Source organism: Danio aesculapii, chromosome 1, assembly GCF_903798145.1.
Source record: "Danio aesculapii chromosome 1, fDanAes4.1, whole genome shotgun sequence".
Lineage (NCBI taxonomy): Eukaryota > Metazoa > Chordata > Actinopteri > Cypriniformes > Danionidae > Danio > Danio aesculapii.
The window spans coordinates 2,139,149-2,166,567 of record NC_079435.1 but is presented as its reverse complement, the minus strand read 5'-3'; the positions used below and the strand labels follow the sequence as shown (position 1 = coordinate 2,166,567).

General features: G+C 39.3%; 3 protein-coding genes across 10 annotated transcripts; all 3 read left to right on the top strand.

The window, feature by feature from the left end:
* The first annotated feature begins 59 nt into the window (after positions 1 to 59).
* LOC130222655 (polymeric immunoglobulin receptor-like) lies at positions 60 to 16,789 on the top strand. 7 transcript variants are annotated; one of them, XM_056455206.1, is made up of 8 exons: positions 571 to 760; positions 2,204 to 2,524; positions 2,612 to 2,947; positions 7,779 to 7,907; positions 8,070 to 8,390; positions 8,549 to 8,848; positions 8,936 to 9,271; positions 10,131 to 10,466. In XM_056455206.1, the coding sequence occupies exons 4-8, from the start codon at positions 7,868 to 7,870 to the stop codon at positions 10,235 to 10,237; spliced, it is 1,104 nt and encodes a 367-aa protein (XP_056311181.1). In that variant the 5' UTR covers positions 571 to 760; positions 2,204 to 2,524; positions 2,612 to 2,947; positions 7,779 to 7,867; the 3' UTR covers positions 10,238 to 10,466. The 7 variants fall into 7 exon arrangements, with proteins under 7 accessions (XP_056311187.1, XP_056311181.1, XP_056311169.1 ...); XM_056455194.1 differs by having other exon boundaries at positions 572 to 760; positions 7,731 to 7,907; XM_056455202.1 differs by lacking the exons at positions 571 to 760; positions 2,204 to 2,524; positions 2,612 to 2,947 and adding exons at positions 6,059 to 6,138; positions 6,303 to 6,340; positions 6,445 to 7,493 and having other exon boundaries at positions 7,731 to 7,907.
* On the top strand, positions 16,692 to 21,444 carry LOC130222640 (polymeric immunoglobulin receptor). 2 transcript variants are annotated; one of them, XR_008836530.1, is made up of 6 exons: positions 16,692 to 16,812; positions 16,981 to 17,298; positions 17,638 to 17,973; positions 18,061 to 18,396; positions 20,920 to 21,116; positions 21,275 to 21,444. XR_008836530.1 is itself a non-coding variant. In XM_056455174.1 (5 exons), the coding sequence occupies exons 1-5, from the start codon at positions 16,773 to 16,775 to the stop codon at positions 18,926 to 18,928; spliced, it is 1,131 nt and encodes a 376-aa protein (XP_056311149.1). In that variant the 5' UTR covers positions 16,692 to 16,772; the 3' UTR covers positions 18,929 to 19,514. The 2 variants fall into 2 exon arrangements, 1 of the variants encoding a protein (XP_056311149.1); XM_056455174.1 differs by lacking the exons at positions 20,920 to 21,116; positions 21,275 to 21,444 and adding an exon at positions 18,828 to 19,514.
* LOC130242054 (CMRF35-like molecule 8) lies at positions 21,077 to 26,212 on the top strand. The gene is made up of 7 exons (XM_056474436.1): positions 21,077 to 21,116; positions 21,367 to 21,591; positions 21,924 to 22,259; positions 25,187 to 25,315; positions 25,387 to 25,482; positions 25,674 to 25,717; positions 25,805 to 26,212. Exons 1-7 carry the CDS (start codon positions 21,077 to 21,079, stop codon positions 26,111 to 26,113), a joined length of 1,179 nt encoding a protein of 392 aa, XP_056330411.1. The 3' UTR covers positions 26,114 to 26,212.
* The last annotated feature ends 1,207 nt before the right edge of the window (positions 26,213 to 27,419 follow it).

Below are 27,419 nucleotides of genomic sequence, written 5' to 3'. Positions count from 1 at the left end.
CGTCTTTCTGTCACGCTCTTCTCTTCATGTTCAACCAGGAAGGAAAGAGTCAAAGCTGATCTGAACAAGAGAGTTTGAGAAGAGCTGAGTCTACTAATGACAGAAGATCAGTGAATGAGAGAGAAGAATGAAGATCATCTGGACTTTCACTCTGCTCATGATTCCTGGTAAGAGTCTGATCACATCCTGATCCAACAATCACATCACTGAAGAACCACAACAGAAAATAAATTTGTCCAGATGACTTAATCATGAACTAATATAGTGAAATTACCTTTAAAGGCACTTAAATAATACGTATATAATACTATATATATATATATATATATATATATATATATATATATATATATATATATATATATATATATATATATATATATATATATATATATATATATATATATATTGAGATGTTTTGTTGCAGGTGTGTTGAGCTCCATCAATGTGACAGGATATTCAGGAGGTGGAGTCATGATCACATGCAAATATGATAGACAATATGAGACAAATGCAAAGTATTTTTGTAAAGGAAAAACAGACATTTTTCAGCTTCAGTGGTGCTCTGATCTCATCAGGACTGAGATTAATACCAAATGGATTCAGAAGGATAGATTCTCTCTGTATGACAACACAACCGCAGCAGTCTTCACTGTGACCATCAGAGATCTGACAGAACAGGACTCGAAGACTTATCAGTGTGCAGTTGATATATCAGGATTAGATGTCTACACTGAAGTGAATCTGAAGGTCATAACAGGTGAGTAACTGAGAGTCTCAAACTCATGAAGATCCACAACATCACCATTCTCAACACTGACTGACATTACTGTACTTTACACTTATTTAACATCAACACTTTACATTACATCCCACAGTTAATATAGTCAGTAAACCAAATTTAATTGATGCTGTTTTGTAAATACAGTACAGTATTTATGTGTAAGTAAAGGAGAACAGGATGAATGGTTTGAGGAAGCAAGAGGTTAACCAGCCTTACTTTACTTCACCATCCACAAATGTTATATTTACCCTGTAACACACCCTACAACACTAGCAGAGACTAAATGAAGTGATCAATATACAATACAGCATTGATGGTTGATATTGATGGTATGCGTGGACATCTTCAGTATTCTGGACACTGACACACACACACACACACACACACGCATGCACGCACACACGCACGCACACACACACACACACACACACACGCATGCACGCACACACGCACGCACACACACACGCACACACACACACACACACTCATCATTATTGATTATGTGGACTATTTATACACCTTGCTTTCACACATCAATTGCTGAGTCTTGTCTAGCTACTGCAGTCTATTCGTAAGCAGACTGTTTATACCATGTTTTGATACTTTGCCTTCTTTATGGATTATGATTTTGGATTGATGCTGGTAATGGTATTTTTCTACCCCTGCCTGACCATTCTTTAATTAGACTAACTCTTGATACAGTTGAAGTCAGAATTATTACTTTATACTTTTTAAAATATTTCCTAAATGATGTTTAACAGGGCAAGGACATTTTCACAGTATGTCTGATAATATTTTTTCTTCTGGAGAAAGTCTTATTTGTTTTATTTTGGCTAGAATAAAAGCAGTTTTTAATTTTTTAAACACCATTTTAGGGACAATATTATTCGCCCCCTTAAGCTATTTTTTTTCCGATAGTCTACAGAACAAACCATCATTATACAGTAACTTGCTTAATTACCCTAACCTGCCTAGTTAACCTAATTAGCCTAGTTAAGCCTTTAAATGTCACTTTAAGCTGTATAGAAGTGTCTTGAAGAATATCTAGTCTAATATTATTTACTGTCATCATGACAAAGAGAAAATAAATCAGTTATTAGAGATGAGTTATTAAAACTATTATGATTAGAAATGTGCTGCAGAAATCTGCTCTCTGTTAAACAGAAATTGGGGAAAAAAAGTTAAACGAGGGCGAATAATTCAGGGGGGCTAATAATTCTGACTTCAACTGTATATAACAATTTAGCTTAATCTTGCTTTTTTAAAATGTATGTTATAAAGTGTTTATATTCCAAGACAAGACTGTTCAGACACAAACATAAAACTGTTTGTGGAAGTGTGAAAGAGGGATGACTTCTGAATGTAAGTAAAGTGACCCCATATGTGTTTATAGAAATGTAAATGTAAAAATCTGTCCAGCAGGTACACAAATCAAGACAGTGAGAGGATATTCAGGAGGAAACATCATTATAAACTACAGATATGAGATACAACACAGGAACCATCAGAAATATGTCTGTGAAATTGGAAAATATCATTGTTTATCTCTAATAAGCATTAATGGAGCAGCAGAATGGAAACACAGCAGCCGATTCTCTCTTCATGATGACAGATCTGCAGGTCTCTTACGTGTGTTTATCAGAGAGCTGAATGTCCAGGATTCTGGAAAATATAGGATTATAGAGAGAGTTTCTGAAGACTACAGCTTGTTCTCTGAGTTTGAGCTGGTCATCACAGACGGTGAGCCGCTTTCAGTCATTCCTGCATTTGTTGATGTGCTAGAAGTGCTGAAGATCTGCTTTAACTGTTGATCTGAATCTCCAACAGCTGCTTGCTGTCAGAAGAGCATCAGTCTATCAGCTGCTGCAGGAGGATCTGTCAACATCAGCTGCAAATACCCACAATCCCACACTGCTGATGTCAAGTTCATCTGCAGGAGATCTGGAGCTGATCTCTGTGCTGAAGAGACGCGGTCTGAGGAGGAGAGCGGAGGAAGAAAAGCTGAGGGAAAGATCCGGCTGTATGATGACAGAGAAGAGCAGCTCCTGACAGCAACCATCAGTCATAAGAGTCCAGAACATTCAGCTGAATACTGGTGTGGAGTTCAGTCTGCAGGACACAAGAGCTTCATCACACGAGTGATCATCAGCTTCACTGATGCAGGTCAGATTCTCATATTAATCATATAATACAGGCTCACTGGGAGTACGTGAGTAAGGCTAAATGTTTGGGAATTCTCAAATACACAACTCTTGGCGTATGTTGGCCTGCAGTTTTTGGGTAAAACTAATGATACCGATAGTATATCAAAGTCAACTATTATTTTATTTAATATTTACAAGGACACATTATCGACTGAGGGCAGTATGGTGGCTCAGTGGCTAGCACTGTCACCTCACAGCAAGAAAGTCACTGGTTTGAGTCCCAGCTAGGCCAGTTGGCATTTCTATGTGGAGTTTGCATGTTTTCACCACATTCGCATGGGTTTCCTCCGGGTGCTCTGGTTTCCCACACAGTACAAACACATGCGCTATAGGGGAATATAGCAGAATAGTTGGCGGTTCTTTCCACTGTGGCGACCCCTCATAAATATGGAACTAAGCAGAAGGAAAATGAATGAATTGCATTATCGACTGATAAGGGATGGTTTTGGTGTGGTCATCTGTTGTCTGTAATCAAACATGTTCACCTCAGCCGATTATCTCCATATAGACAGCTTAATCTGAGTCGTCAATCGAGATTGAGTCAGACAAAGATGGTTCCAGAAACCAGGAAAAAGCAAAAACAATTCACTTCTCTGGTCTCATTTGCTTTTGAAAACACTATCGGTTGGATTTAGGGAAGGGGTTGGGTCAGTCAATTGCAAGGTGATATATGGATGACAAGATCTGGCTTCTCATGAACTTGCATTAAAAAGGACTAAGCACAGTAAGATATTTGAGATTTGCAGTAATGTAGGCAGCGGCCGCTGGTGGATTTATCAACACAAACTGCAAGCACACATCGCCAGAGCAATGTATTTCACAGTTCACAAAAAGGTAGCCCTGAGCACATATTTCCAATGACTCCACTAAGATGTAGGTTTGACAAAGCAAAACTACAAAGCATAAATGAAAAGAGGAAGCATCATTTTTCATTCTCTAGAGACTATGGTATCTTGGCTTTCGCAAGCTATGTTTATTTCTAGCGTGGTGTTTTCAGTGCAGTGGAAATGCTGTATTTAGTCCTGCTGTGAGTTGCTTTTTCAGTTCAGAAGCCGAAGTTTAAGATGCTCTTCCAGTAACTGCTTTATTATTCACTTAGAAACCACAAGCTTGAGTTCTGAAAACTCACACAAACAGCTCACAACTTTTTTGCTAAGCTCCAGCAAACTGTATGAATGACGGAAATGACACTTTACCACGAGAAAAGTCTTGTCAAATTACAGCATGTGTGTAAGAGGAAAGAAAAACATCCTTTAGAACATAGGTCTCAACTTAATTTCTGGAATTCCTGCACAGTTTGTTCCAAGCCTAATCAGACACACAACTAATTCAAGACTCCTAAACACCTTGATTAGGTATATCAGCCATATTAGATTAGTGGTGGAGCAAAACTGTGGAGAGCTGCGGCCCTCCAGAAATTTTAAGACCTATGATTTAGCATAACATTGTTTAATTGTTTTATTTTCAAATGTTGCAGAAACACCTTCATCATCACCACCAACAACATCCTCATCTGTATCCAAATCATCTTCACCATCACCCTCTTCCTCCTCCTCACCATCATCATCTGCCTCTTCTTCCTCATTAGACAAGACTTCACTGTGTTCATCTCCCAAAACGTCTCCATATGCTCTCAAAACAGCATCTCCAAACACATCAGCAGGTGAACTTGTGTGAAATACTAACTTATGATTAATGGGTGTAGCAGTTGGTCATTTAGCTGGAATACTACACTATATACCAAACGTCTTGTCGCCTATTCAAGTTTTAGGTAGAACAAATAATAAGTTGACTTCTAGTTGATCATTTGGTGTCAGAAGTGGCTTATATGAAAGTCAAAGACCTGTAGATGACGCTTATTTTACCAAAATGTAATATGATCATGCCTTGGTGTTTAATGATTTATTTAGGACGGTAAGGTTTGACTTTGCTTAGACAAAAGTCTTGTCACTGAACCTTCAATAATGTCCAGTATAGAATATGTGGTCATGCTGCAGTGGAAACAGAATGAATATTGTGTCTGACTCCATCATGAGCTTGGAGGACTGCATCTATACATCTCTGCAATGACTCAAATCACTGATTAATAAAGTCATCTGGAATGGCGAAGAAAGCGTTCCTGCAGGACTCCCAGAGTTCATCAAGAGTCTTTGAGTTCATCTTCAACGCCTCCTCCTTAATCTTACCCCAGACGTGCTCAATAATGTTCATGTCTGGTGACTGGGCTGACCAATCCTGGAGCACTTTGACCTTCTTTGCTTTCAGGAGCTTTGATGTGGAGGCTGAAGTATGAGAAGGAGCGCTATCCTGCTGGAGAATTTGCCCTCTCCTGTGGTTTGTAATGTAATGGGCAGCACAAATGTCTTGATACCTCAGGCTGTTGATGTTGCAGATCTCTCGCATGCCTCCATACTGAATGGAACCCCAAACCATGATTTCTCCTTCACCAAACTTGACTGATTTCTGTGAGAATTTTGGCTCCATGCGGGTTCCAGTAGGTCTTCTGCAGTATTGGTGATGATTTGGATGCAGTTCAACTGTTGATTCGTGAGAAAAATTCACCTTTTGATACTTTTCTAAATCATCAACTAGAAGTCGAGTTAAAATTTGTTGCTCTTACAACTGGGATCAACAACAAGACTTTTGTCAGGTAGTCTAGAGTTGGGTGTCATCAGTATATTGCAACAATGCTAGGAAAAGTCATGTTTCTGAAAGACAGTCTCAAGTGATGCCATGTAAATCGAGAAAAGAAGCGGTCCAAGAACAGAGCCCTGGGCCACTCCAGTAGCTAGATGTTGGAGCTCTTTCAGTGCTTTATCAGTGCAATTTTTAAAAATGTGGTGCTACAATTAAAAGAATTGTAAAAAGCCTCTGGAAAACATGCTTTGAAGTACATTAGACCTTAAAGTAAAATTTAGTATGTGATATTGTCTGATTCCCTGGTCAAATTTGTGAATGAATAATGTGAAAATAATCATAATTCGATTACTAGTATGCCTTTAATCCAATTGATCACATTGATTGATGTGATTTTTAAATCGCCTGTGTTTCCAGGCTCTTCTCTGATCATCCCTCTGATTTTAGCTCTTCTGATTCTGACCATCGCTGGCCTCTTACTACTGTTTCTCTATAAGAAGTACCAGTCTAAAGGTAAAACTCCTGAAATCCTATAGATGTAGAAACTCTCATTTTATAAAGAGTTGTGATTCTATTGCCACTTAAAGACTGCAGTGAGCAAACAGAAGTATCAGTGAAACAGAAATCAGTGTGAAAATTTGATTAGATGTTATTAATTCAAGACTTGTTTTTGGCAGGCGATGATTCTCAAACCGGACATGGGAACACTGAAGTGGTTAGTTACTGCTACTGTATAAAATGTTTATTCTATTGATAATAGTAATGCCTTTTACCCTGAAGATCATCAGAGCTGTAAATCATTTCTCTGTTTCTCCTCAGGTTTCTCACACTGCTTGTGATTATGAGGAAATTAAAGACACTCACAAACAATTACCCACAAACCCCTCTGGCTCATCTAGCGTTGTTTACGCCACTGCTGAATTACCCACAAACCCCTCTGGCTCTTCTAGCGCTGTTTACGCCACTGCTCAATTACCCACAAACCCCTCTGACTCTTCTAGCGCTGTTTACGCCACTGCTCAATTACCCACAAACCCCTGTGATTCCTGTCTTTACTCTACAGTTCAGGAAGCCTCTGGTGACTCTCAGATCTGCATCTCATCTGCACAGGGTCTGAATTACGCAGTGGTGAATTTCCACAAGACACCAGACTGTCCTGACAGTGTCAGTTTGAGGAATCATCAGGAGTGCAGTGAATATGCTGCTGTCAATCATCATCTCACTGCTTGAAGAGACTAGAATGAACTGAGAGTTTTTTTATCATCTGGTTTTTGGCATTAGGTGTCCATGTTTAGTATTCATTACTTTGCTTGTAAATTACTTGTGTTAATTATTTGATGCTGCATTTAAAACATAGGTTGCGTCTGAAATCGCATACTTCCATACTATATAGTACGCTAAAAACAGTATGTGAGCCGAGTAGTATGTCAGAATTGATAGAATTCGAAAAACAGTATGCGAGAAGTACCCAGATGACCTATTACTTCCGGTGAGATTCTGAAGTGCACATCCGATGGACGCTACGCTCTCCCATGATGCACCGTGAGAGAATTCATGAATGGGAGTGAAGCGACACAACTGATACGAGGTGTACATTATTGTGGGGATGGTAAACGGGGTGAATCGTGTGACTGTGAGTGGGGAGAATCTGGTCTGCCTGTGACAGGAACACAGAGCTGTATATTGAAGCCTAATATGAAGTTGTTCTTTAATTTTAAACTACACACTTGACCACTTGGATTTCTTGCTGATGACTTTAATTGGGGATGTTGCCAGATGATGGCGGGAATACTGATGGAGAAATTAAAACAATCCACCCATGTTGAGGATACATTTGCATCATTATATATTCTGGACAAAGCTTTCTGGTAGATTCTGGGACAGCTACTTTATCAATCTCTATCTCTCTCACACACACACACACACACTTACACTTACTCTCTTAGAGGAAGTGAGCATTTGTCACATTTTTGTTTAACCAGGAAATGAAGTCAACCCTGATCTGAAGACGAGAGCTTACTATCGGATGCCTCTTTGTCTGTTCAGAGAACCTGTCTGAAGAATTTGTTTCACTTACTCTTTTTCTGTCTCTCTTTCTATCTCAGAGGAAATGGGTGTCTATCAATCGTGTTCATCTCTTCATGTTCAACCAGGAAGGAAAGAGTCAAAGCTGATCTGAACAGGAGAGTTTGAGAAGAGCTGAATCTACTACTGACAGAAGATCAGTGAATAAGAGAGAAGAATGAAGATCATCTGGACTTTCAGTCTGCTCATGATTCCTGGTAAGAGTCTGAACACATCCTGATCCAACAATCACATCACTGAAGAACCACAACACAGATTAAACACTGAGAAATGGCATTAACATGTATTAATATGCTGAAATTACCTTAAAAATCACTCTTATTATAATAGTGTTATGTTAAGATTCTGGTTTATTGTAGGTGTGTTGAGCTCCATCAGTGTGACAGGATATTCAGGAGGCGGAGCCATGATCACATGCAAATATGATAAAGGATATGAGACAAATGCAAAGTATTTTTGTAAAGGAGAGTGGTCAGAGTGCACAGACAAAATCAAGACGGGAACTAAAGACACATGGTTTAAGTCTGGAAGATTCTCTCTGTATGACGACACAACAGCAGCAGTTTTCACTGTGACCATCAGAGATCTGACAGAACAGGATTCTGACATTTATTACTGTGGAACTGATATATATGCAAAAGTAGATTCTGCAACTGAAGTGAATCTGAAAGTTATAACAGGTGAGTGACTGAGAGCCTCAAACTCATGAAGATCCACAACATCACCATTCTCAACACTGTATTACTACGATTTGCACATGTAACTTATCAAAGGATGCCAAACAGATACGGTCTGTTTTTCTCCTAATGATCCCAAATGATTTGTTTGTAATCAACAGGTCCAAAAATCAGCACGGTGAGAGGATACGCAGGAGGAACAGTTATTATTGACTACGAATATGGGAAACAACACAAGTACCAACAGAAATATTTTTGTAAATGTGGAGCAGATCAATGTAGACAAATCTACACCAGCAAATCTGGCATCCAATTCTCTATTGATGATGACAGATCTGCAGGTCTCTTACATGTACTCATTGAAGAGCTGAAGCAATACAATTCTGGGAAATATTGCATTGTGGTCAGAGCTTCCGAAGACTACAGCTTGTTCTCTGAGTTTGAGCTGGTCATCACAGACGGTGAGCCGCTTTCAGTCATTCCTGCATTTGTTGATGTGCTAGAAGTGCTGAAGATCTGCTTTAACTGTTGATCTGAATCTCCAACAGCTGCTTGCTGTCAGAAGAGCATCAGTCTATCAGCTGCTGCAGGAGGATCTGTCAACATCAGCTGCAAATACCCACAATCCCACACTGCTGATGTCAAGTTCATCTGCAGGAGATCTGGAGCTGATCTCTGTGCTAAAGAGACGCGGTCTGAGGAGGAGAGCGGAGGAAGAAAAGCTGAGGGAAAGATCCGGCTGTATGATGACAGAGAAGAGCAGCTCCTGACGGCAACCATCAGTCATGAGAGTCCAGAACATTCAGCTGAATACTGGTGTGGAGTTCAGTCTGCAGGACACAAGAGCTTCATCACACGAGTGATCATCAGCTTCACTGATGCAGGTCAGATTCTCAGTTTCTCATGTGATGCACAACTCTTGAAGAACCATACGGCTTCTAGGGGTTCACATTCAGGGTTATTCTAGTGTCCAAATAGTATGCTGTGTGTTTGATAAAGCAAGTCCAGAAACCACTTTTAAAAAGTAGTAGTCTCATGTTTATTTCTCAAAAGCAGAGGTCACTAATCTTTAGGGATTGCCACAGCCATATCACCCTGCAGCCCAAGACCAGTTACTCACTGAAGCCTGGTCAGTACCTCGATGAGAGACCACATGGGAAAACTAGGTTGCTGGTGGAACTGGTGTAATTGAGGCCAGCAGGGGGTATGTGTGTATCCTGATGCCCTTACACCGGTCCTTACCCATCATGGCCTCCAAATCATCCCCATCCACCGAATTGGTTCTATCACTTTCTCTATCACTGCTCTAGAGACCGTCTTGGTCTATGTACATGTACAAGCTACAGCAGCATGTGAATATAGTTGAAACTTTCAGTCATCATTTGGTTTCTCTGTAGTGTTTTTATTTCAGCATTGGTGTGGTCATGTGGACAGAGTATTACTGCAGTTCTTTAACTTTATTACTAGTCTGGTAGTTTGAATGTAGTTTTTAGTGTGGCTGTGAGCTGTATTTTCAGTTCAGACGCTGGAGATAAAGATGCTTTAAGTAGCTCTACATTAATATTCACTGTGAAACCTCAGGTTTCAGTTCTGGAAACTCACACAAACAGCTCAGCTTTTTTTAACCAGCAATCATGAATTCTGGGTAATGAATGTGTGACTGACGCCAGTACTGTGGCACTTAGTTTTACCATAAGTAATGTGGTTTCTAGTGCTCTCTGTGAATTCATTGTTTTGTTTCAGAAAAAACTTCACCTCAACCATCTTCATTACCATCCTCTTCATCTTCACCACCACCATCCTCATCATTGGTTGAATCTCCACTGCAGAGAATGTGTGTTAGAAAATGATTCCTATTATAGGAGTCTGAGATGTTCAGTTTTCAAGGCCCAAATGGACTCTGAGCACCTAAAGACACCTATTATGTAAATAGGACATTTATATTAAAAGTACATAGGCTGGAATATCAGAAGAAAAGTTTCCTGCAGATCAGAGATAGCTTGTTTGATTTGATGAATTAACATTTTCTTTTTGTTGTCCATGGCTTGTCAGTTTTGTATTTAAGTCTTTAGCTTTTAACGTAACTATACAGTAAAGCTGTTTTGAATCGAGATTGAATGTGAAAAAGCAAAGTACAAATAAAATGACAGCTTTATTAACCCTCCACTGTCAAGATTTACTTAAAGGTACACCATTTATTTTGAGATTTGACAGTGTATTTCTAATGCATCATTAGCATCATCATCGTTTTCAACACTGCTGCTGTTTCAGTCCTGTTCGAAATTACTTCAGTCACATAGTGCTACATGAATTGACTGATTCTGAGGTTGGATAGAAAGGGCAACAATGCAAGCCTTTAATGGAAAGGATGGGAATGTGCCCATTTTTGTAATCCAACGTGTTTTCAAGCCAAAATAAAAAAGGCACAAATCTCTAAAACAGCTCTGGTCATTATATCACATTGTAGAGTAAGGTTGCCACCTGGTGGTTTGGTGGTGCTGCCTCCTGTCAAAGAAATATAAAACATACCTTACAGGATAAACACGGTAAAATAATTCATTTGGAAGACAGCCTAATACAGCCTTACATGTGTTTATCAAAGAGCTAAATGTTTAGGATTCTGGAGGATATAGGATTATAGCCAGAGCAGCTTCTTCTCTGATTTTCAGCTGGTCATCTCAGACGGTGAGCCGCTTTCAGTCATTCCTGCATTTGTTGATGTGCTAGAAGTGCTGAAGATCTGCTTTAACTGTTGATCTGAATCTCCAACAGCTGCTTGCTGTCAGTTCAGTTTGGCGACCTCTGCTTTAGAGACTATCTTGGTCAATGTATATAAATAAGCTAAGCAGTGTGTGAGTTTAGTTTGACACTGTTATCATTTGTTTTTTCTGAAGTGTTTGGGTTTCAGCATTGGTGTGGTCATTTAGACAGAGTATTACTACAGTTCTTTAAGTTAATTTCTAGCGTTATCTCTTCAATGCAGCAGAAATGCAGTTTTTAGTACTGCTGTGTTTTTTTTTTTTTGGTTAAAGATTGTCCTCTAGTAACTCTACTTTAATATTCACTGTGAAACCACAGGCTTCAGTTCTGAAAACTCACACAAACAGCTCACAACTTTTTTTTTAATATGCATAAACAAACTTGAATGCTGAGTAATGGATGTGTGAATGACATCAGTAACACTGTTGGTATCTAGTTCTCTGTAAATTCATTGTGTTGCTATTTTATAAACAGATATTTCAGACAACTTTATCACCTACATCTTTATAATCAACCTGATGTTCAGTTTTCAGGGCCCAAAACAGACAGTTAGCATTATGTGAACAGGGCATATCATTGAATGGAATATCAGGAGAAAAGTTCCCTGCAGGTCAGACATTGTTTGATTTGATGGTTTAACATTTTATTTTTGTTGTTGTTGTTTTGTTGTCCATGGCTTGTCAGTTTTGTAGTTAAGTCTTTAGCTTTTTTTAGCCGGGTTATTCTAGTGTCTAATAGTATGCTGTGTGTGGTATCCAAAAACCACTTTTAAAAAGTGGTAGTGTCCTGTTTAATTTTTAAAAGCAGAGATCACCAATCTCTAGAAATTGTCAAAATTGCCACAGCCATATCACCCTGCAGCTCAAGACTCAGTAAGGGGATGGTCAAGCCTGGTCAGTAAGGGGATGGGGGACCACATGGGAAAACTATAGGCTGCTGTTGGAAGTGGAGTTAGTGAGGCCAGCAGGGAGCGCTCAACCTGTGGTCTGTGTGAGTTCTAATGCCCCAGTAAAGTGAAGGGGACAGTATACTGTCAGTGAGCGCAGTCTTATAAATGAGACATTAAACCAATTTCCTGATTCTCTATGGTCCTTAAAAATCCTATGGCACTTCTCATAAAGACCAGGGGCCTCATGTACAAAGACTTGCGTTGAATCATACTAAAACATTGTCTACGGACAAAGCTGTAAATGTGCGAACGCAGTAAAAAATTCAGATGTATGAAACACTGTGTACGCTGAACCCCAATCATGTTCTCTTTGTACATCCGAATTGACGTGAAACCTTTAGACACGAACGCAAAACCCCTCCTTGCCTCCTCCCCCTAATAAATATGGTAATGACTCCACTTTGGCAAAAAACCAAAGGAAAAAGCAAATGCAAAAGCAAACAGGAAGAGAAACTTTGAACAGAATGTGAATTGGAGGTGCTTCTATCGGAGGTAGACCGGTGAAAAACGGTGTTATTTGCAAGTTTGTCCTCCGGAATTAATAGCAAAAGAAAAAAATAGAGTGGGAGAGTTTAGCTGACGTGGTTAACACAGTGAAGTCTGAACATTGCACTGAGTGAATTAAAAAAGAAATGGTCAGATGTGAAGGTGCAGGTTAAGAAGAGAACAGCGGCGCACCGTCAAAGTGTGGACTGAAGAGGTGGGGGAACAGGGGATGCTGAACTAACACCCTTTGAGGAGAGCAGTGGTGTAGTCCTAAGAACAAAAGTGGTGTACTATTACCCACCCAACCCTCCCATGCTGTTTGATCATTTTACCTGAACGTTGCAGCAAGACATCATTCAGTTGACTTTGAAAAACTCACGGTATTTTCTCTCAGCTGCTGTGGTCATCAGGGGGGCGGCACAAAATATCAACCAAAATGCACCAATTACAACAAATTAAGATGAGAGTTAAAAGAAAACATTTGGTATACAGTTAAGGGATGCGAATACACGCAAATTAGGCAAGCCTAATCAGCAAAACAAGTGAGTATACCGAGGGAATACGCAATTATTGATCCTCAGAAGTCGTAATACCCAAACAGCTAGTGGAAAAAAGTAAGCATACTGAGTATACGTGCGTATAGCCCTGACTACACCACTGGAGGAGAGGGTTGCCTCAATTGTGGGCGACACACAATTTTAGAGTTGATTTGAATATTTAATCTCAAATGGTGTCAGAGTTTAAAAATATAAAATAAATAAAGTGCTAATTCCAAAAACAGAGTCTTGTGCAATAAGCAGGATGTTTTTCTGAACATTTTGGTACTGGTTTTATTGTATAATTTCATACGGTTGAATTGTTTAATTCATTTGTATGGTTATTTTTTTTATAATCGAGAAATTAAGCCTTGTGCATCATAAAGGGCATATATTTATGCCAATCTGGCCTATTTTGGCTCAAACTATAACAGGAGCAAAGAATTTAATTGGTTTGAAAGTTTGAAATCGAATGTCTAATGAATGTCAAACGTCAAACTAACTTTACTGTGGTTCAACTGTATTTTATGCAAACCTTATATACCTGCTAGACATGCGGCTGATCCCGTCCCATACAACTGCCATTGCACGGCTCAAAGATACAGTGGAAATTAAACAAACACACACAAGAAATGCACATATGCTAGTCATAAAGTTTGCGTGGACCAACGCACACTCACATTAATTTCATCGTTAGTAAATCCAAACGTGAGTGTGAAATCTAGTGTACAAAAAGTTTTTGTGCGTACGCAGCGTTGATACATGAGGCCCCTGGTGTAACCCTGATGTCCTGGCCAAATACCTTCCATCATTCCTTACCCATCATGGCCTCCCAATCATCCTCATCCACCGAATCGGTTCTATCATTATCTCTTCACTCCACCAAAAGCTGGTGTGTGGTGAGCGCACTGGCGCCTTTGTCCTGACCCCCCTAGTGATTGTAAAGTACTTTGGGTGCATGGCTATACGCTATATAAATGCACATTACTTACTTATTTACAATCTCTGACCTGGAGAGCCGGTGTCCCCGCAAAGTTTAGCTCCAACTTTTGTCAACACACTTGCCTGGAAGCTTCAAGTATACCTAGTAAGACTTGATTAGCTTGTTTGGGTGGGAGCTAGGGTTGGAGCTAACCTCTGCAGGACACTGGAGTTTGTTGAACTCTGCTCTAGAGATCGTCTTGGTCTATGTGCATGTATAAGCTACAGTCATGAGTCAATATAGTTTAAAACTTTCAGCCATCATTTGGTTTCTCTGTAGTGTTTTTATTTCAGCATTGGTGTGGTCATTTAGACAGAGTATTACTGCAAACCTTTAACTTCATTACTAGTGTGATCATTTGAATGCAGTTTTTAATGTAGCTCTGAGTTACTTCTTCAGTTCAGAAGCTGCAGTTAAAGATGCTCTTTCAGTGACTATATCAATCACACTGTGAAACCACAGGCTTCAGTTCTGAAAACAGCTCAGCTTTTTTTTTTTAACCAGCAAACATGAATTCTGGGTAATGAATGTGTGACTGACGCCAGTAGCACTTAGCTTTACACTTAGTTTTACACATAAGCAATGTGGTTTCTAGTTATCTTTGTGTATTTATTGTTTTGTTTCAGAAACAACTTCTCCACGACCATCACCACCCTCACCATCATCTTTATCACCATATTCAACTTCAGCACCATCCTCATCTTCATCACCACCACAACCATCCTCATCTTCATCATCACCATCTTCACCACCACCTTCTTCATCACCATCCTCATCTTCATCACCACCCTCTTCATCTGTGGTTGAATCTCCACCTCAGAGAATGTGTGTTAAATACTGATTCATATTAAAGTGTTCAGTTTTCAGGGCCCAAATGGAAACTGAGCACCAACTGGCACAGATTATGTAAATAGCACATGCATTTTAAATGGACATTGACTGAAATATCAGAAGAAAAGTTTCCTGCAGATCAGAGATTAATATTTTCTTTTTGTTGTTTGGCTTTGGCTTGTCAGTTTTGTATTTGGCTTTAGCTATTAACCTGGCTCGTCAGTAAAGCTGTTTTGAGTCGAGATTGGATGTGAAAATGTGAAAAAAATGTCTTCCTGCAGAAGAATTCGCCCTCTCCTGTGGTTTGTAATGTAATGGGCAGCACAAATGTCTTGATACCTCAGGCTGTTGATGTTGTTCATCCACTCTGCAGATCTCTCGCACGCCTCCATACTGAATGTAACCCCAAACCATGATTTTTCCTTCACCAAACTTGACTGATTTCTATGAGAATCTTGGGTCCATGCGGGTTCCAGTAGGTCTCCTGCAGTATTTGTGATGATTTGGATGCAGTTCAACTGTTGATTCATGAGAAAAATTCACCTTCTGACAGTTTTCCAAATGAACAACTAGAAGTCAAGTTAATATTTGGTGCTCTTACAACTGGGATCAACAACAAGACTTTTGTCAGGTAGTCTAGAGTTAGGTGTCATCAGTATATTGGGCAAGGGCAATGATGCAAGACGCTAATGGAAAGGATGGGAATGCACCCATTTTTGTAATCTAAAGTAGTTTTGAGCACAAGTCTCTAAATCAGCTCTGGTCATTATATCACATTTTAGAACAAGGTTGCCCCCTGGTGGTTTGGCGGTGCTGGTCAAAAAAAAAAAAAAAAAGAAATATATAGGATGAATACGGTAAAATATTTCAACAGGATCACAGCCTAAAAAGGTAAAATAGGGGAGAATCCTGGGAAAAACAGGAGGGGCGACAGGTATGGATTCACAGTTACATTGAGAATCACTGCTGTTTGACCACTATAAGAGCCATAAGTTCATTGGTTTATTTATGTTAAATTAATAACAATGTGAAAAGCAAAACTCGAAAATATTTTACTAAAAGTAATTTAATTTTTAATATAGAGTGTATGCTGATGTCACTTCCAGGAAGGAGGAAGTTGTTGTTGTGTCATGAAGATGGAAGCAAGACAGTTTTTTGACCGTGTAATATAGTTCAGTTAAGTTGTTATTAAACATTTTCGAAACGACATCACTGGACTGTCTTGTGTTACTCGCGTTCAAACCCTGCTATTCAAAGAAAGAAACAAGAAGAGAAGAGACGGATTGATGGCACAAACAACCACCATCACCATCATCACCATCATCTGTGAAATTAATTTGATGAACTGACAGAAAAAATACAGTTAATCAGTTGGAAACATTCTGAATCTGGAAAAAAATATATGTTGAGCCTATAAAAAATGCAATTCATCTATGAAAATCTGTAAAATAAGGCATTTTATAAGTTTATCTACATGCGGCATTGGTTTTGAGACCCATGAACAGTTTCTGTTTGAGTCTCTTTGGATTAAATGGTGTTCAGGGCCTCCAGACTTCAATATAGTCTTCTTTAGAACTCCGTGCATGCATTGCAGAAGGAACTCTGTGACCCACTTTCACACTTACTGGCCTCTTTGTCTGTTCAGAGAACCTGTCTGAAGAATTTGTTTCACTTACTCTTTTTCTGTCTCTCTTTCTATCTCAGAGGAAATGGGTGTCTATCAATCGTGTTCATCTTTTCATGTTCAACCAGGAAGGAAAGAGTCAAAGCTGATCTGAACAGGAGAGTTTGAGAAGAGCTGAATCTGCTACTGACAGAAGATCAGTGAATAAGAGAGAAGAATGAAGATCATCTGGACTTTCACTCTGCTCATGATTCCTGGTAAGAGTCTGATCACATCCTGATCCAACAGTCACATCACTGGAGAACCACAACACAGATTAAACTATGAGAAAATGGCTTTAAAGTAAACTAAAATGGTGAAAATACCCTTAAAGGTGTATTTAAATGAATGTATTAGTGTTGTATTGAGATGTTGGTCTGTTGTAGATGTGTTGAGCTCCATCAGTGTGACGGGATATTCAGGAGGCGGAGTCACCATCACATTCAAATATAATAAAGCATATGAGACAGACGAGAAGTATCTTTGTAAAGGAGAGGGGTCAGAATGCAAAGTCCAAATCAGGATGGAAGCCAAACATCAGTGGGTTCAGTCTGGAAGATTCTCTCTGTATGATAACACAACAGCGGGAGTTTTCACTGTGACCATCAGAGATCTGACAGAACAGGATTCTGGCATTTATTACTGCGGAACTGAAGTGTATGGACCTGATCCCAAAACTAAAGTGAATCTGAAGGTTATAACAGGTGAGTAGCTGAGAGTCAAACTCATGAAGATCCACAACATCACCAAACACTCAACACTGACTGATATTACTGTCTTTTATACATAATTCACAAAATGACAGCAGTGCAAATAAATATCGACGTTTTAAATGTAAAATAGTAATTTAATACCATGGACACTTATGTAGTCATCTTAAATGCATTAATGATGTCAAGACTAAACTGCAGATATGTGTTCACAAGGTATAAATGAACAAATTCTCAACACATTTAATGCTCCTGAGAGTGAAAGAATTTAATCAAAAATGTCTTAAATTAGTTTATTCCTTAAATGCTGATATATGAGTTTGTGTTTAACAGAGTTCAGGAATCAGGTGAACACTAATAGTGGGAAAGTGAGAGGATATTCAGGAGGAAACATCACTATAGACTATAAATATGAGGAAAAACACAAGAATCGTGAGAAACTGGTCTGTAAAAGTGGAGAACATCAGTGTGCAACTCTAATCAGCATCAGCAGGTCAGAAGAATGGAAACACAGCAGCCGATTCTCCATTCATGATGACAGATCTGCAGGTCTCTTACGTGTGTTTATCAGAGAGATGAATGTCCATGATTCTGGAGAATATAGGATTATAGAGAGAGTTTCTGAAGACTACAGCTTGTTCTCTGAGTTTGAGCTGGTCATCACACACGGTGAGCCGCTTTCAGTCATTCCTGCATTTGTTGATGTGCTAGAAGTGCTGAAGATCTGCTTTAACTGTTGATCTGAATCTCCAACAGCTGCTTGCTGTCAGAAGAGCATCAGTCTATCAGCTGCCGCAGGAGGATCTGTCAACATCAGCTGCAAATACCCACAATCCCACACTGCTGATGTCAAGTTCATCTGCAGGAGATCTGGAGCTGATCTCTGTGCTGAAGAGACGCGGTCTGAGGAGGAGAGCGGAGGAAGAAAAGCTGAGGGAAAGATCCGGCTGTATGATGACAGAGAAGAGCAGCTCCTGACAGCAACCATCAGTCATGAGAGTCCAGAACATTCAGCTGAATACTGGTGTGGAGTTCAGTCTGCAGGACACAAGAGCTTCATCACACGAGTGATCATCAGCTTCACTGATGCAGGTCAGTTTCTCAGTGATTTAGAGACTATCTTGGTTAATGTATATAAATAAGCTAAGCAGTGTGTGAGTTTAGTTTGACACTTTGTCATCATTTGGTTTTTCTGAAGTGTTTGGGTTTCAGCATTGATGTGGTCATTCAGAGTATTACTACAGTTCTGTAAGTTTATTTCTAGCGTTATCTCTTCAATGCAGCAGAAATGCTGTTTTTAGTACTGCTGTGTTTTTTCAGTTAAAGATTGTCCTCAAGTAACTCTACTTTAATATTCACTGTAAAACCACAGGCTTCAGTTCTGAAAACTCACACAAACAGCTCACAACTTTTTTTCACTCTGCATAAACAAACTTGAATTCTGGGTAATGGACATGTGAAAGATAACCCTGTTGGTATCAAGTTCTCTGTGTGAATTGATTGTTTTGCTATTTTATATACAGATGTTTCAGACACAACTTCATCTTCACCATCTTCGTCTTCACCATCCTCATCTTCATCTGTGGTTGAATCTCCACTGCAGACAATGTGTGTTAGGAAATGATTCATATTAAAGATGTTTTCAGGGCCCAAGCGGACACTAAGCACCAAATGACACACATTATGTAAATAGGACATATATATATTAAATGTGGGCGATGCGGTGGCGCAGTGGGTAGCTCACGGCAAGAAGGTCGCTGGTTCGAGCCCTGGCTGGATCAGTTGGCATTTCTGTGTAGAGTTTGCATGTTCTCCCCGTGTTGGTGTGGGTTTCCTCCGGGTGCTCTGGTTTCCCCCACAAGTCCAAAGACATGTGGTATTGATGAATTGGGTTGGCTAAATTGGCCGTAGTGTATGTGTGTGTGTGTGTGTGTGTGATTGACTGTGTATGGATGTTTTCCAGTGATGGGTTGCAGCTGGAAGGGCATCCGCTGCATAAAACATATGCTGGATAAAATAGCAGTTCATTCCGCTGTGGTGATCCCAGATTGATGAAAGAATTAAGCCGAAAAGAAGATGAATGAAGGCATATTAAATGTATTGGCTGGGATATCAGTTTCCTGTAGATCAGAGATTGCTTGTTTGGTTTCATGATTTAACATTTTATTTTTGTTGTTGTTGTTGTTGTTGTTGTTTTGTTGTCCATGGCGTCTCAGTTTTGTATTTAAGTCTTTGGCTATTAACATGACTATACAGTAAAGCTGTTTTCAATCGAGATTGACTGTAAAAAAGCAAATAACAAATAAAATGACAGCTTTATTAACCCTCTAGTGTCTAGATTTACTTAAAGGTACAACATTTGTTTTTTTATTTGACAGTGAAGTGTATTTCTAATGCATTATAGGCATTATAAGCAAACACAATACCATTTTCAAACTTGTTTTCAACACTGCTGCTGTTTCCCAATGATCAATCCGTCTTTTCCCAAACTGCTCCAACCAGTGTTGAGTTCACTTTAGATTGATCTAATAATCCATCCATAATTTATACTCAAATCTCAACGTATCATTAAATATTTATTTACTAATATATTTACTACTACCATAGACAATAGTAAGTGCTCTTTTTAAGACTGGGCTATTAATAACATTACAAAAACATAAAAAAGAGGCCACAAATAAACAACAATACCTATCATAACATATCAGTGGATCAGCAGAGTTAATGTAGAGTGTGTTCAATTCTTCAGCACTGCACATTTACATACCTGTCAACATTTGAATGTGTATAATAAGGGATAGACGCCCAAAAACGTCTATTTAAACATACACCCAAATCCCAAAGTGTCCATGTTCACTTCTTTCGAAATTTGACATAGAAAGGGGGACAATGCATGACTTTGAAGGGAAAAAAAGAGAATACGCTTATTTATATAATCAATTCAATATAATCATTAAAGTCAAAATAAAAAAAACAAAAGCCCAAATCTCTAGAACAGCGCTGGTCATTATATCACATTAAAGAGCAATGCCGCCATCTGGTGGTTTGGAGGTGCTATGTGCAGAGTGAGGGTCTGCTCTGTGTAGATGTTGCTGCTACCTTTAACAGGAAATGTTAACATATAGATTAAATATAGGAAAATTTTCAACAGGATGACAGCAGGATAGAATGGTGAAATACAGGAGAATCTCTGGGGGAAAAAAGGCTGCATCCAGATACTATTGGTTTGACCACCATCATCATCTGTGAAATAAATGTGATAAACAGAAAAAAAAACATCATATTAAACTCTTTAAATAGTTAGAAACATTAAATATTCTGAATTTGGAATAACATTAAACTGAAAGTGCAACGCTTCTGTGGAAAACCTCTGTAAAATAAGGTATTTCATGAGTTTATCTGCATGCAGGGCTGTCAGAAATGGTTCAGGACCCCATGAACAGGTTTCTGCTTTGGGTCTCTTTTGATTAAATTGTGTTCACGGCCTCCAGACTTTATTATGGAATCCTTCAAGCCTCTGGGAACTGCAGTATTAGCAAGTACAGGTTTCACACCTCTGTCTGTGTCACTAAAGAGAGCCTGTCTGAAGAATTAGTTACAGTTCCTCTTTTTCAGGCTCTCTTTGTCACTCTCAGAGGAAATGGGCGTCTCTTCGTCATGATCATCTCTTCATGTTAAAAGAGGAAAGAAAGAGTCAGAGCTGATCTGAACAGGAGAGTTTGAGAAGAGCTGAATCTACTACTGACAGAAGATCAGTGAATAAGAGAGAAGAATGAAGATCATCTGGACTTTCACTCTGCTCATGATTCCTGGTAAGAGTCTGATCACATCCTGATCCAACAATCACACCACTGAAGAACTAATTATACAATGAGAAAATGGCTTTATAGTAAACTAATATGATAAAATGTAATTAAAGACGTATTTAAATGAATGTATTAGTGTTGTATTGAGATGTTGGTTGTTGTAGGTGTGTTGAGCTCCATCAGTGTGACGGGATATTCAGGAGGCGGAGTCACCATCACATGCAAATATGATAAAGAATATAAGACAAATGAGAAGTATTTTTGTATAGGAGAGTGGTCAGAGTGCAAAGATCAATCAGGACGAAAATTAAACATCAGTGGGTTCAGTCTGGAAGATTCTCTCTGTACGATGACACAAAATCAGCAGCCTTCACTGTGACCATCAGAAATCTGAGAGAACAGGACTCTGACATTTATCACTGTGGAATTCAATTATTTGGACCTGATTACGACACTGAAGTGAATCTGAATGTCCTAAAAGGTGAGTAACTGAGAGTCAAACTCATGAAGATCCACAACATCACCAAATTCAACACTGACTGACATTACTGTCTTATAAGTAACTTTTAAAATGACAGCAGTGCATAAAAGCATGTTTTTAAAATATAATAGTCATTTATTATGTACAGTTATGTAGCGATCTTAAATTTGTTAATACAGTAATGTCAAGACTGAACTGCAAATTTGTTCACACAGTATAAAATAACAAATTGTCTACACGTTTGATGCCCCTGATGGCAGTATTTGTCAATGATTTAATAAAAATTATTTTTTTATTCCTTAAATGCTGATATATGAGTTTGTGTTCAACAGACTTCAGGAAACAGGTGAACACTAATAGTGGGACAGTGAGAGGATATTCAGGAGGAAACATCACTATAGACTATAAATATGAGGAAAAACACAAGAATCGTGAGAAACTGGTCTGTAAAATTGGAGAACATCAGTGTGCAACTCTAATCAGCATCAGCAGGTCAGCAGAAAGGAAAGACAGCGGCCGATTCTCCATTAATGATGACAGATCTGCAGGTCTCTTACGTGTGTTTATCAGAGAGCTGAATGTCCAGGATTCTGGAGAATATAGGATTACAGTCAGAGCTTCTGAAGACTACAGCTTGTTCTCTGAGTTTGAGCTGGTCATCACAGACGGTGAGCCGCTTTCAGTCATTCCTGCATTTGTTGATGTGCTAGAAGTGCTGAAGATCTGCTTTAACTGTTGATCTGAATCTCCAACAGCTGCTTGCTGTTTCTCTGTCAGGTTAAAACATTAATTTACTTCCAGAACAAAAATCAACAGACACTTTTCTTACTTCCTTCTCATCAAAAAAGTCTTTTTTCAGTCATAAAGAAATTAAGGTTTTTGAAGAAAACAATTAAAATGTTTTGTCCATTTAGTGATTCATAAGTTTGATCCTCCAAATGCAATTTCAGCAAAGAACCAGGCTATTCTTATAGATTAACATGCAGGATTATTTTTAGTGTAGAGGTGTGCCGTGTGTTTGACCCAGAAAAAAAACAATTAAAATGAGGAAGTGACTTCACAACTTCCTTTTTTATTCTTGTATCTCCTTTCTTTAACTCCTCTGTTTGTCATAAGGCTGTTTTAATTCTCATAATCAGGGATTTACAAACGTTTTTTGTTAAGCAAATACATATTTAATTACTTATCGGCTACTTTAAAGACACATTAGCATGTTCACAATTCTCTGATATTAGTTTGTGTTCGCATGACATGGTCAACAAATAATTTAAATATATATATATTTTTGGCCCTTTTTCCTTTATTAGATAGGACAGTATTATATAGGACAGGAAGCACAGTGGGAGAGAGAGAGAGGAGGGTAAGGTTGGGGAGTATCCTCAAGCCAGGATTCGAACTCAGGACACTCTGGCGTGCTACTGCACCATATGTCAGCGCACTAACCACTAGGCGATTGCGCCAACAAATAAAATACTTTTTAAAGATGTATTTTCATGGGTGGCGTGGTGGCACAGTGAGTAACGCTGTCACCTCATAGCTGGAAGGTCACTAGTTTGAGCCTTGGCTGGGTCAGTTGGCATTTCTGTGTGGAGTTTGCATGTTCTCCCTGTGTTGGCGTGGGTTTCCCCCACAGTCCAAACACATGTGCTATTGGGGAATTGGATAAGCTAAATTGTCCGTAGTGTATGAGTGTGAATGAGTGTGTATGGGTGTTTTCCAGTGATGGGTTGCAGCTGGAAGGGCATCCACTGTGTAAAACATATGCTGGATAAGTTGGTGGTTCATTCCGCGGTGGCAATTTTCAAATCATGCAAAAATCATGCGATTTTATTTTAATTGGGTCAATTTTCAGTGATTTACAGGGAGCGCATTATTGGACGGTAGTAAAAAAATCATAACTCTGGCAGTTTTCATGCAACAATGAATTAATTGACACCATTGTACCACATTTACCCTCAGCTTTTCAACAATATATGGCATGAAGCTGTATCTGTTTCCTGTCTTTAAAAATATTTATTTCAATTGGGTCAATTTTCAGTGATTTACAGGAAACGTATTATTGGACGGTAGTAAAAACATCACAACTCTGGCAGTTCTCATGCAAAAAATAATTAAGTGACACCATTGTACTCCATTTACCCTCAGCTTTCCACCAATATATGGCATGAACCTGTATCTGTTGATGGTAGGAAACATATGCTGGATAAGTTGGCGGTTCATTTCGCTGTAGCGACCCCTGATTGAAAAAAGGGACTTCGCTGAAAAGAAAATGAATGAATGAATGTACTTTCATTTTTTTTAATAATTTAAACCTTAGCTGCTTTTCCATTGTAAAAATATCCCGTTTGCAAAATATTGTTATAGATCAATGTTTTGGCTCTAGAGCAGCGTTTCCCAACCCTGTTCCTGGAGGCACACCAACAGTACATATTTTGGAGGTCTCCCTTACCTGACCCATAACTTCAGCTTTTGCAGTCTCTTCTGATGTTATGATAGGTTGATTCAGGTGTGTTTGATTAGGGAGAGGTTGAAAATGTGTACTGTAGGTGTGCCTTCAAGTACAGGGTTGGGAAACACTGGTCTTGATCAACAGTTTATGAAATATCTAGTTGTAGTTTTGTTGAGAATGTCTACAGCAGTGTGTGAATACAGGAACAGGACGCATTGTGACAGTTTGTGTGGTAATTGGACATTTCTGCAGTGTTGCAGCATTAGTGTGTTCATGTGCACACAGTGTTACTTAAAGTGTACTAAAAGTTTACCCAAAAATCGAAATTTTATCATCATATACTCACATTTTACTTGTTTAAAATCTATTTGAGTTTCCATGTTGAACAGAAGGAAAGATATTTTAAAGATTGCTGGTTGCTTGAATCCAGAACTCTTCAAAAATATCTTGTTTTGCGTTCAACAGAAGCAAGAAACCCAGAAAGATTCTAAACAATATGAGGAAGAATAAAGGATGAGCTCATTTTCATTTTGGGGGTGTTTTTTTCATAGGTGGGAATCACATGATACAGTATTATTACAATACTTGAGTTATGATACAGTGTCAATGTCAACAAACTAGACAGGTTAACCAAATTATTCTAGTTAACCCTTTTAATCGCACTTTAAGCTGGAAAGTAGTATCTTGTAAAATAACTGGGAGAATAGTTTGTGCTGTCATCAGGGGTGTAGTAGGTGGGGTGGGGGGAAGGGGGTGACAGAGTTTAGGGTGGCATAATTTAGGGGCCCAGCAATGGGTTGTGGTGTAGAGGGGATGTGTGGCAATCCCAACCTCCCGACCACCCCCACACCCACCAGTCCCGGTCTTCACTTTGGAGATCACGCTAAAGTCACCTTTACCATCATCACCCCAAATACCCACTTCCCCAATCCCCTCGCACCTCGCCCGGTCTTCACTTTTCCCACTTACAAACCTTTTGCATAGGGCCCAAATTTGCTGGCTACGCCCCTGTCTGTAATCATGGCAAAAACTAAATCAGTCATTAGTAAAACTAATAATTTTACCAGTGCTTATTTATAAGTTCCTAAACCTCATAAGAAGAGCTTGTGCCTTTCTTTTTTTAGTTATTCTGTGTTATTGTTTTAGATGCTCCAAAAACTACATCTTCATCCTCATCATCACCATCGTCATCATACATTTCAACTTCACAAACTCCACTGTGCACAACTGTTTCAGAGAAGTCTATCCTCACACCATCTTTTACCACCATAACAGGTATCCAAGTGCTGACAACAATCTGATATTTGGCTCAAAGTGGTTCTGATTATTAAATCTCCTGTTTCCAGACTATTCTCTGATCATCCCTCTGGTTCTGGTTCTTCTGCTTCTGATCATCGCTGCTCTCTTATTACTGTTTCACTATAGGAAGCACCAGACTAAAGGTAAAACTCCTCCTGCTTCACTCCTACAGATGCAGAAACTCTCTGTTCACCGAGTTTACAGCTAAGATGTGTTGATTATATCGCCACCTAAAGGCTGCAACAAGACATGAGGAACATACAGATACTTCATTACACACAACAGATCAGTGTTGAAATGTGATGTACTTTCATTAAAGACTTGTTTTCAGCAGGTGGTGACTCTACATCTCAGACTGCTCATGGAAATACTGGAGCGGTTAGTTACTGTCACTGCATAAAACGTTTATTTGTAGATGTAACGTTTATTAAATGAGACGTAAATCATTTCTCTGTTTCTCCTCAGGTTTCTAATATTGGTTGTGATTACAAGGAGATTAAAGACACTCACAAACAATTACCCACAAACCCCTCTGAGTTTTGTAGTGCTGTTTACGCCACTGCTCAACTACCCACAAACCCCTCTGATTCCTGTCTTTACTCCAACGTTCAGGAAGCCTCTGGTGACTCTCAGATCTGCATCTCATCTGCTGAGGATGTGAATTACGCAGTGGTGAATTTCCACAAGACACCAGACTGTCCTGACAGTGTCCGTTTGAGGAATCATCAGGAGTGCAGTGAATATGCTGCTGTCAATCATCGTCTCACTGCTTGAAGAGACTTGAATGAGCTGAGGGATGTTACTTCACCTTATCTCTGGCATTAAGTTTGGGTGTTTTGGGCATCTTAACTAACAGTGTAGTGTTTGGTTCTTCAGATTACGCTTACAATCTTTATACAGAACCCTTTGTATTGTCAGTTTCATGTAAAAAGTGCTATTATTAAAAGTTGTGGAACACAGAGCTGTATATTTAAGCAGAATATAAACTTTAATCAACACGCTTGACCGCTTGCATTTCTTGCTGTTGACTTAGATCATAGATCTCAAAGTCGGTTCCTGGAGGGCTCTGCAGTTTAGCTCCAACCCTAATCGAACTAATCAAGATCCAACTAATTAAGGTGTTCAAGACTACTAGAGACTATTTAGCAGGTGTGAGTTGGAGGTGGTTGGAGCTAAACTATGCAGAGCTGTGGCCCTCCAGGAATTGAGTTTGAGACCATTGACTTAGATTGTTGATGCTGTCAGATGGTTCAAAAAATACTTTGAGGATCTTGAGGAATCAGAGATGAAGGACTGACCCAGTTATCACACAAGCTAAAGTTATTGAGGTAGTCTGAGATACACTGGATAGTTGAGATTCACAACTGAGTACCTCAGTTTTCTGGATGTGGTGTGGCTGTCTTGGCTGACATGCCTCTGTATGATCGTATAGAGGTCAGAGGCAATGACTCTGAACTGGACACCTGAGGTGGTGCATCCCCTTTGTAGAAAAGGGGACCACATGTTGGGGTCCAAATATCCTTATCACATTGTCCAATCTAACAATTTATGTAGTTTCATCTGCTCAATGGTTTGCAGGAGCTGTCCTGACAAGTTCACATGTGCTTCATGGACCTGGAGAAGGCATTCGACTGTGTTGCTTGTGGAATTCAGTGGGGGGTGCTCTAGGAGTAGGGGGTCTGAGGCACTTTTTTAAGGGCTGTTCTCTCCTGTTTTGCATTGCCACTAGCAAGCCTGGCTTGTTTTTAGTGCAAGGTTATAAGGTTTAGGTGTGTAACCTTGCCGGTCCTACACCACCCAATCCGCTCCGCGCTAGGATCGAATCGGCGACTTTCCACATGGGAGTCGGTTGCTCTTACAAGGAGGCTAAAGACCATGGCCTCTAGCATCTGTCTTTAGAGCACCTTTAGAGGTCAGAGGAGTGAGGTTTACCTGCACAGCACTTCACTAGCTGTCCTGAGTCTGATTAGGGGATGATGCAGATGATGATTTCCTTGGACCCGGACCTTCAAGACCTTCAGCTCCAAGTCTAAGGCTATGTTTTTCGATTGGAAAAAAAGTGCCTTGCTGTCTTCAGGTT